Source organism: Penicillium canariense, assembly GCF_028826845.1.
Source record: "Penicillium canariense strain IBT 26290 chromosome Unknown utg000008l_segment0_segment0, whole genome shotgun sequence".
Classification (NCBI taxonomy): domain Eukaryota; kingdom Fungi; phylum Ascomycota; class Eurotiomycetes; order Eurotiales; family Aspergillaceae; genus Penicillium; species Penicillium canariense.
In genome coordinates, this window is record NW_026622735.1 from 673,810 (window position 1) to 685,533 (window position 11,724).

Here is an 11,724-nt window from a genome sequence, read left to right on the forward strand (position 1 = left end):
AGTAACTACGAAGGTACTTTAAATAATATATAGCTAAGAGGCCTCTATATATATCAAACGGTAATTAGCGAGGAATTTAAATTTATTAATATAATTATATAATATACAAGCTAGATCGCTTATAAAATAGCTATATATATAGCGTTAAACGTAGTATTATATATAGCTTCGCTACTATACGGATAGACTGAATATAGCTATTTTTAATATCAACAAGGGCTAATAAGATCTTGCCATCTTAATTAGCCGATTTCTACACTAATTTAGTGCGTTTTGGCGGTATAGTAGGTAGTTAAATTCGGTAGGTAGTTAGGAAGACGCGTTTTTGGATAGGGTGGCTAGATTAGGCAGGTAGCTAGGTCGGGCGGGAATTATGTTATAGCTAGTATCTTAGTATTAATATCTTTTAGTAAATTAGATATATTTTAATATATTTAGTAATATCTTACTAAAGATTTATCTAATAAAGATTCTAATGTAGTAATATTTTAGTTTTATTTTAGCTATAATAGTCTATTAATCGATCTTTATAGTAAAAACTTAATTATTTATATCTTAAGGTTTTTTTATAGAGATATATAACTAATTTTTAAAATAAAATAATTCTTTAGGATTAACTATCTAATCTTTTTATCTTATTTTCTTTTATAAAATAGTAGTTATTTAGTAATAATACTTTTTATCCCTAGCCTAGATATACTAGATTAGATAAAGATTAATATTAGTTTTAGCTAAATATATATTCCTATCTTAGTATATATTTATTCTATACTAATTTAAAAGGGATTTTTTAGATATAATCTAGTTCCTCTTATATAGCTTAATATACTACTAATCTCTTAAGGTTATTCTATTAATTAGATAGAATATTTTAAGATAATATATTATCTTCTAATATTAATTAGGATTTATTAGCTAAATAGTTTAATGGAGTTATATTTTATAATTCTATGTAATTACTAATTACTTTAGTAGTATTTTAGTAATTAAATAGTTATAAATTAGGAGTAATAGATCTACGCTTTTAATTTCTTTAAAAGCTACATTTATCTTTCTTAATAGTCTATTTATAAGGTTTATCTTAGTATGTAAATAATTATAAAATTAAATATAGATAAAAATATATACTAATAAACTTATCTCTCTATTAACTTAGTTTAGTATATAACTCCCTATAGATGCTAATAATCTAATAATACTTTAATAAGATATAAATAATCTTTAAAATAATATTACTAGTATTTAAATAATAAAATAATAGTAAATAGCTCTTAATCTAGTATTAAATAATATAATTTAGCTCTATTAAATTTTCTTAACTAAAAGATAATAGTATAATAGCACTTATCTTAACTCTCTTAAAATAATATACTAGATATACTATAATCTAATATATCTATTTCTAGCCTAATTAGTTTTATTAGATTAAAATACTATAGTAATAATACTAATTAAAGTATCGTAATTAGGCGTCGAAACGCTATTTTTTTATATATATTTAATTTAACCAAGCTAGGGTTTCTCCTGTTTTTACTACTTTTTAGTAAATCTATTAGAGATAGTATAATAAGAGAGTAATATAGGATAAATCGATAATAGAAATTATAAAATCTAAGAAATACTTAAATAATAACTTTATATTAGGAAGTTCCTATAATTTAATAATATCTACCCGCTATTTATCTATCAAAATACCTCTATATCTAATAACAAAACCAAGAAATTCTATTATATCTTAGTAGAAGGTATATTTTAAGGGGTTTATAAATAGCTCTACCTAGCATATCTATTCTAAGATAATAGATATATTTAGTATAAGATTCTCGATCTTTTAAAAAGATTAAGATAATATCGAGAAGGCCTTAAAGCGCTATATATACATAACTTTAAAATATGGCTAGTATATTAGTTGGGCTAAAGGGCATAACTAAATAGTCAAAATGGCTAGATAGTTATAAAGGGTTAAGTTTATAACTATGCGCTACTATATATATTAGTCCTGAGCATATTAACCTGATGGTTGACATAGTGGTCCTTTTGGTTAAAGCGAATAATCATGTGACCCAGAGATGATCTGTTATACTATTACTAGAGTTCTCGTAGCTATTAACTAGGCTAATCTATAGCTAAATAGCAGGGATCTTCCAATAGCTGCTAGAATAGACAATATAATAGCTAAATTACCTATATTCCTAAATTTCTAATAGCCATTAGAAAACTAGTAATATAGCCAAAAAAACTTCAGAAAATAAGGTTATAGAAAGAGGCCTTCATTATAGGATTAAATATATTTTCCAAGACTTGTTAATCTTTTAGTCTAAAATTATACTTTAAAGTTATGCATTCTTCCTTAACTATCTATCGAGTTTAGGATTACCCACGTGCATCCTATAAGACCAGCTTATTTATTAAGAGCGCACTTCTCTTACTATGATTAGACCTCGGCAAACACCAGGTCTAGACAGTCTTTTTTCAAAGTAGTCAGGACCGTACTACGGTCCCCTGTACGGTCCCCTATAAATTTATAATTCTACTAAGACCTTCCTATTTGGGCTACTAGTTAGCTAAAAGTTATATAATCTCTATATAAATTATATATAAACTATATAATTTTCTATATTTATCTTATTTATAAGACCATATAGGGGACCGGGACCGTAGTGGTGCGGTCCTAAAAATGTCAGGACCAAGCCCTGCATGGTGCGGTCCGGTCCTAGGCGGTCCTTGCCGAGGTCTTACTATAATTCTGTTTTCGTACGTAATTCTGCTTCATATGTGAACTCAGGGTTTGTAATAACCAAGTCTCGGCTATATAGACACGAGCCTAGGGGGTTGCTTTAAATAGCTTCCTCCCTTGGTCTTTTCTGCTGAAAAAAATTATTATTAATCAATCTGATTTATCACACTCCTATTAGACGTCTCCCTTACTAGTCTGTATAGATACTGTCAAGTCCGATATATTATCCGCCCCATTTCACTAAAGTATTGTATTGTAATCCTGGAAGTATAGTATAGTAATACATCGGAATATTACCCCTGAGGATCTCTTAAAGGATCCTCACACTTTAATCAACACAATTTCAACTGGACATGTCGAATACTAGTCGATACACCGAATCCGTAGGTTGACACCATCTCTATCTAACTTATAAACGTTGACCTCTCTAGAGCGTTCCTTTTTTCAAACCCAACGATAAATCATTGCAGAGAAAGAATCATTAGAGTACTGAGAATTGCAATGACTATAATACTCTACTATCACAATAGGCATCCAACTCAAGCTCTGCTTCGCCATGGCTCATTAGCCATAGAAATGGTTCCGTTCCTGCAAAGTGACAGCCCATGCTAGCTTTCCGTTCTAAGGAACTCACTCCTATGGTTTCGGAACTATCTGGGGTCCAACGTAGCTCTTTCGGCCATGAATAAACCACCAGGTTGCCACCAGAATAACCAATCCAACTGTAATCACGCTGGTGTAATTCATTTGTGCAGCCGACGTGGGTAAGGCGTAAGGAAAGCAGTAAATCACAAAGAAAACCACGATATAGACGCAGCTTATGAAGTTGACAACATATCCAGCCTTGCCCATCCAAAATGGACCAGGAGTGATGTTTTTCCGTCCTGAGAGCAAGTGGGGAAGTATAGCTATCAGGAACGAGACCGTCGTGAGCAAGACGAATGAGCCCACAAATGCGTTAAATGCGGCCAGTGATCCGATATAGACCGCCCCCATACCTGTCGAAATAAAGCCGCAGGCTAAGGTCGCATAGAGGGGGCTCTTCCATTTAGGACTGACGCTCCCAATCCTGTCGGCAAATGGAGCCGCATCGTCACGGGCGAGGGCGTAAAGGGTTCGACCTGCCGTAATATAGCAGCCAACGGTTGCACAGACTATGGGCAGAATAATGACGATCAATAGACCTAAAGCCCCACCATTCGAACCGGTCACTTGTCTATAGATTTCTCCAAGCGGACAAATCGAGTCTGCTTGAAAGATCGCATCAAGGTCATTGATCGCGTAGAACATGGAAATCATGTATAAAAGGGCAGTAAAGAACCCGACCACGACCTGGCATGCAAGGACTTTGGGAAGATTTTTGCTAGCCCTGATAGACTTGTAAGTAATGTCATGATTGAAAAAGAGTGGTCATAACGTACTGAGGTATCTCCTCTGCAATATGTGTGACGCAGTCTGGAGTTCCCACTGCGAAGGCACCATTCAGCATTCCCGCGAGAAATACAAACCCGTTGTTTGAATAACCTGTTCCGTTCTTCCAATCCTTCCAAACAAAGCTGGATGAAGCATATCCTCTACCATTCTGGCTTGGCATAACTGCGCAGACAATAATAGTCGTCAGAAGTCCCCCCAGAATCAAGAAAGACCCAATCCGGTTGACATAAGGGAGAGAGCGATTGGCAAACATGACTGTGAAGCAACAGCCCCAGCAAACGATAAGATACGCAATGAACACATGCCACCGCTCTGGCTCATAGCCAGGGTGGAAGAGCGCATACGCGTAAACAATCATGCTGCCAATTATAGAGCAATTGGCTGACACGCCAAATGACCAGGCGAAGAAGTTCAACCAACCAGCGAACCAGCCACAAATGCGGCCATACTTAGGACCGGCAGTCACAGTTGCCCAGTGGTATACTAGAAGTAGACTTCACCATTAGGTGAAAGCCTGTTCGAATAGGGATAATCTCTGCTTACCACCTCCAGAGGCTGGAATCGCAGAGGCAAGTTCGGCAATTGAAGCTGCAATAAACCAGTAAAACACGGAGACGGCGATGCTGAGAGCCCGTGAGCGAGGGAAATATTAGAAGATTAGCATGTGGCTTACAATTCGTATATGATTCCTGGCGGTCCACCATTATACAGTGAAGCAATCTGAATTTGTTAGGTGATTGTTAGCGACACTGGTGGGTTGGGAAGCTTACAATGGCTCCTCCAAGTGCCGTCCATGTGTTACCTGTCGTGATTCCAGTGGCGACAGCACTGGCCAAATTGAATTCCTTGGGTAACTCAAGAACATGGCCTGAGACATTGATTTCTTGAACATCGGCATGCTGTTCGGGCTTCGTAGGGTCTTCGAGGTCAACGCCGTTCCTCTCAGTCAGGTTCTTGTTGGCCATAATTTTGAACCTATTCAGCTATGGTATTTGGACTTCGATCATATGAGAATAAACACTGAAGTGTTGGTGGTGAGCACATTTTCTTATAAAAACACCAGAAAGTAAGTTTGAATACGTACTACAAGCTTATCGTGACCTATTAAAATATGACTACAACGATAAAGATACGTGACTCATGACCGGATCGTCCGGAGGTGAATGTGTATCTCAAGTTTTCCTTACGCAAGCGCCGTCCTCGGGAAGATTTTGTCTCCGCCCCCAAGTCCACGATGCAAACCTCATCCGTACTAGTAGTGTATACTGCGGTTTTGTGGTTTTTTGGCGCACTCTAGGTTTGAATGTGTTTTCTCCTAATTTTCCGCTATTGACTATACTGGTAGATATATCGAACACTGAAAGAAGGGTAACGCCTAGTAATGTGTAGACTAATGGATCGAAAGGGTGTGTATTATAGAAAATAGGGGGTGTGGCTAGATAACAAAGAATCTGCGCTAAGAAACTAGGCTAAAATTGGTTGCTAGCTAGCCGGGTAATATAGGTGGAGTAACCAATTTTAATAGGCAACAACCTGCATATATACCCCATCACTAGCGTGACCCAACTGTGTTATTTATTCTAGGCTATACGCTAGCTATTTAGCCCTATCTCGTGATTTCGCCTATGGAGAAAGTATCTCTTATACTAGATAAGCCGTCTTACCCAAGAAACTGGCTCCCAAGTGTCATTAATCTCAACTTATTATTCTTACCTTATCTTTGCCCCACTGTGCTTAATCAACTCATTTTATAACGGGATAGCGCCCGTCTAATATCACGTGGCACTACACGTGACCTTTCGCCCCCTTTTGTTTCCTTCTGCTTCCCCTTCCTAGCTTTCTCTCCTTAAGCTTTTTATCAACAGTTTACGGCCTAGTTAGATTAAATCAATTTAACTATAGCCCTTTATATATAATAAACTTCCTTCTCGATTTTTTATTAAAAGGTCGAGTTATACTAGACCTAGTTAGCTAGTTTTAGCTAGTTTCCAATATTTATATCTAAATAGATTAAGATTAGCCCCTTTTCACTATAACCTAGTAACTCTAGTAGTAGCTTATAAATTAGTAACGCTAATTAAAGGTCCTCATACCTATCCCTCCTTGGTTTAGACTACTAGATCTACTATAATTTAATAGTAAGCTATATAGTCTAAAGACCTAGCTACTGGCTATTTATATAAAACTCTAGTTAGATAATTTAGTTAGCTAATAAGTATTTAATTATATTTATAACTATCTTAAGCTATCCCTATAAGCCTTGATCTTATATTTATATAAAGCTAACCCTATATTAGAAGTAGTCTCTAGTATTTTAAATATTTTTACTAAAATCCTTATGAAAAGGATATAGTCTTTTAATTTATTAGTATCTATTATAGAGAGAAAGAGAGCTTAATAGCCTATCTTACCTATTTTAAATATATTACCTATAAAGCTAGGGTCTATTAATAAGACCTCTTCTATATAATTATATTATACTTTAGACTCTGTTAGACCTTTACTAGATCCTTAGGTAATTATATAATAATCTATTTAATCTTATATATAATAAATATATTAAATAGCTATAATACTATAATTAATATATTCCTTAACTAGACCTTAGTAAAGACTAGGTCTAGTCCTAAATATTAGGACTAGGACTAGGCCCTCTAGAATGTTAAGAGTCTCTAGAGATTTTAAATACTCCTAGAAGGTACTAAGCTTTTTATAGTATTAGATTACTAGACCTCTCTTTTTCGCTAAGTATTTATAGTAGTTACTAGCTACTTTATTAATATTATATAGAACTATCTTAAGATTCTACTTAGCTTTAAACCTCTCTATAACTCTTATATAGGTACCTATCTAAGTAGTATTCTACTTAGGCTACTTAAGAAGTATTAAATTACTAATTGTATACTTATAATTATAATCGATAATATATTAAATAATAGTATACTACTAACTACTCTTAAAGAGGCTATTTTATCTCTTAAGCTTCCTAGTTATATACTAATTATTTATATACTATATATTATATATATTATATAGCTTAGTCTTAAGTAGACCTCGCTAAGACTGGGTCTGGTCCTAAATCTTAGGACTAGGACTAGGCCCTCTAGTCCTTGGTCTTTTTTCGAAGTACTTAGGACCGTACTACAGTCCCCTATAGTCCTTTATAGTCCCCTATATAGCCCCCTATATACTTATAGTTCTACTAAAACCTTCCTTTTTTAGCTATATAAACTAATAATTTAGCTATATTTATTACTATTATTAAATACTATTTTAGTATATATACTAATATTTATAATAAATTAGGCCTAGTTATTAATAAAGTAAGTAAAATAAGCTTATATATTAGAATATTATTTATTAAAGTATAAGAACTAACTAAAATTTAAGTATTTTACTACTCTAGTAGAGAGGTTATAGGGGGTAGGAGTTTGCTTAGTTTTACAGTTAGAAATATATATTAGCTAGCTAATATCCTTAGTGTTAATTTCTAATAGCTATTGGAAATTTTAATAGCTATTAGAATTTAATACTATCTACTACCTAGATACTATTAATTCCCTAGTTATAAAATCCTCGATAGCTATTAGAAATCTAGGCTATTTACTAAGATATTATTAATATCCTTAGCCTACTTCTCTAATAGCTATAATAGCTATTAGAAATCTATATATACTACCCCTAAGGTAGAGGTAGTAGTCTTTAAGTCGGGGTTAGTAGTCTTTTAGCAGTCCTTAAGGTCTTTCTAAAGTCCTTAATATTTTTTAGCGGTCCCTTAGCGGTCCCTATAGACCTTTAGTAGTCTTTTAGTAGTTATTAAGGTCTTTTAGTAGTCCTTTAGTAGTTCTTATAGTCTTAGACTATAAAGACTATAGTAGATTAGGTTTTATTAGCTAATTACTATCTAGAATCTAGTTAGTTTTATCTTAAATTATCTATCTATTACTTTTCTCTTATAGTAATCCCTTTAATTATTTATTTACCTAGATAAAAAGATAATTATATATTTTTCCTATTACCCCCTAGTCTTACTTCCTACTTTCTCTTATATACTACTTATTGATAAATATTAGAGCTAGATATCCTAGTTCTCCGATAATTATCTTTTATTAGTCTTTAAGAATAACCCTAGATATACTCTCCCTCTTTCTATCTAATAGGCTATTTAATCTAGATAAAGATAAAATACTAACTTTAATATCTAGCGTAGCTTTTATATAATTAGTAATACTTATACTAATTTAAGAGACCCTATAGCTTATTAGTCTATATAGAAAGAAGTAGTTTCTTCTTTAAAATAGCTATATTAGATTAATCTATATAGTAGCGAAGCTATATACTATACTATATTCGATACTATAAGTATATACTAACGGCCGACGCTTATATATTAATATATACCTAACTAGCTATAAATTAACCTAATTAGAAGATGATTCGCTTACTAAATAGATACTCTCTATAGATTTATATAGAGTAGCCCCTAAGCTATCTATTATACAAAAAATAGCTAATATTCTATTAGCTATATATAGAATAAACTATCTACCTATAATTAGTCTAAATTAGTTATTAAGTTTTATAAAATAATATAATAAGCTTTATATATATTTCTTATAATACTATAATCACTAATTTACCCTAAATAAAGACCTAAAGTTACTACAAGCCTAGTTTACAACTATCTAATATATTACTAATAAGAAAAATATCTAACTAGAGGATATCTATAATTTCAATAAGACTAGCTTCGCTATAGGTCTTATATCTATATAAGAGGTAGTTATAAAGGCTAAATATTATAGTCGGCGATCGATTTTATAACTAGGTAATTATAAAAATTGTTACGGGGTCTACTTATAGGGTAGAGGGCCTGTCGATTAGGTAAGGAGGAACTAGTAACGTAATTCCCGGTTAACCTGGACACCCGGTTAACCTGGACACCCTACCCCATTAGGAAATTTTGAATATTAATATCTCTACCAAAACACATGAATTTGACCTTAATCTAGCGGTTTTTACAATGATTAATCTTATGTCCGACCTGCCCGCACCCACTACACTTCGGTAGAGCTCTTCTGATTGGCTGAGCTGGTTGAATAGCCTCATCGCCCTGCGGCTGCGCTACTACCGGAGTGTCTTTAATTGGCTGATTTAGCTGCTGAACTAGCTGTAGGCCCTCTTCGACCGTAAGGCCTCCTTCGTGCACTATCTGTTGTTTAGATCGTGTGCGTTTTTGGCGTATTTTCTGATTCGCTGTGTGTAGATCGCTGTTTTCCTGTGCTAATAGTGCGGCCCCATGAAGCGAGATGCAAGCGCCTTTGATAATCTGATCTAGTACGGTTTTTGATGGGCTCGGAGGGCTGTTTGACCGATATCTTAATAGATCCTTCAATATCGAAGCTGATTTTTGTAATTGGACGACGGTTCTGGGTGTTTTTGGGCTAAATTGGCTGTAGCTAGTGCAGGGTCGGCTATTCGGTGGCGACGGCGTTCGGAGTGAGATATTGAGCTTCGAAAGCACTCGATCTGCGTCGACCGGAACAAGACCAGTAGTAGCGAAGCTATTTTAAATAATATAAGGTTGAAAGGCCTCTGTGCGCGCCCGGGCGTACTCTGCGAGGAAATCGAATTTGTCGATGTGGTTATACGACGCACGAGCTAGATCGCTTACGTAGCGACCGTATATGCGTTTTAATATAGCAAAACACCCAACATCAAGCGGTTGTAAAAGATGCGAAGAGTGCGGAGGCATACAAAGGGGTATAATATGATTTTCTGTGCAGATCTGGTCGAATTGAGCCGTAAGATGGCTACCGTGGCCATCAAGAATCAAGAGTCGATATTTCCCCTTCGTACGTGTCGTTGTCGCTGGAATAAATAGCTTCTGTAGCCACCGAAGGCTAATTTCATCGGTAGTCCAGCCGTTTAGCGAGACCTCGATACGCCAGTCCTTTGGAAGATGAAGCTTTTCGTCGAACCACGACGCTATAAAGTTTTTGCCTTTAAATATCACGTATAGCGGTAGCGAGTAGCCATCAGCGCTGACTGCTTCGACCGCTGTGACCCATTCCCGATTCCCTGGTTGTAAAATCGATCGCCGACCGTAATATTCCGCCCTTGTAACGACCTTCTGTGTAGCTATAATCCCCATAGCGAAGCCGGTCTCGTTAAAGTTGTAGATATCCTCCGGTTGGATACCGTGTGCGTCGACGACATCTCGTACGGTCGCAAACCAAGCTCGTAGTGAGGTAGGGTCTTCGTTTTGGGCTCTTTGGTAATCGTAGCGTCTTGAGAAGGCTGAACGAAGCTCAGGGCGTCTTTAGACGAAGGTTGATGACCAGTTCTTGCCTACCATAGACGGAGGGTCTTCACCACGCGTAGCCAATAGAATATTAGCCATTTCTCGTACAGTAGAGGGCCTAGGCGCTGCACCACGCGTATCCATAGAAATAATCCACTCAGTAAGCGAATCCTCTTCGGTTTGGGTCAATTTATAGCGATGTGAGCGCTTATCGACGCGTGCAGTCTGGCCGTAGGAGCGCGTATGTAGTGTCGAGAGTGGAACTTCGTATAGCTTCGCCGCCGCGCGAAGAGAGGTGATGCGGCCATTTTTAATATCCTCAAGGGCTAATAAGATCTTGCCCTCTTGATTGGCTGATTTCTGAGCAGATCCAGAGCGAATTGGTGGCATGGTAGGTGGTTGAATTGGGTGGGTGGTTTGGAAGACGCGTTTTTTGAAGGGGTGTCCAGGTTAACCGGGAATTACGTTATAGTTAGATTGAAATAAAGACTGATTCTTAAGGAATCAGAGGAATATAGAAAGATATAGGACTTTTATACTAGAGTAGTTACTCTAGTATAGAGTAGTAGTAGTATCTTACTATATTATTAGTATATAGTAGGCCGAGGTATACTATCTTCCCGAAATAGGGTAACTTAGGGCTACTTAGGTAGAAGATAGGGGTCTTACTAGGGGAGTTAGTATATTAGATACTAGACTATATAATCTCGCTCGAGTAAGGGTACTTATTTTATAATAATTATACTTTCTCTAGTAGTATATATCCCTAGGTATACTAAAGATTATATTATCTAAGATTACCTATATTACTATATATTAAAACTATAGATATTAATAAGGATTATATAGATTAGAGGTAGCGATACTTAACTAAGATTATATATATTAATATATATTAAAGATTAGGTCTAGTAACTAAGATTATATACCTAGGATTATAGGTATTAATAAAAACTACTTAAATTAAAGGTTATAATACCTAAGATTATATATATTAATATATATTAAAGATTAGGTCTAGTAACTAAGATTATATATCTAGGATTATAGGTATTAATAAAGATTACCTATATTAAAGGCTATAATATCTAACTAAGATTATAGGTATTAATATATACTAAAGATTAGATCTAATAACTAAGATTATATATCTAGGATTATAGATATTAATAAAGACTATCTAGATTAAAGGTTACGATATCTAACTAAGATTATATATATTAATAAAAAAGAGTCTTAGTTTTTAAAT

General features: G+C 34.8%; 1 protein-coding gene across 1 annotated transcript; it reads right to left on the reverse strand.

Annotated features, from left to right (window-relative positions):
• Positions 1 to 3,373: 3,373 nt before the first annotated feature.
• Positions 3,374 to 5,136, reverse strand: N7482_010227 (amino acid/polyamine transporter I; the record flags this gene model as incomplete). The annotated part of the gene is made up of 5 exons (XM_056692351.1): positions 3,374 to 4,106; positions 4,159 to 4,654; positions 4,715 to 4,794; positions 4,845 to 4,891; positions 4,942 to 5,136. The coding sequence occupies 5 exons, from the start codon at positions 5,134 to 5,136 to the stop codon at positions 3,374 to 3,376; spliced, it is 1,551 nt and encodes a 516-aa protein (XP_056538308.1).
• Positions 5,137 to 11,724: the final 6,588 nt, after the last annotated feature.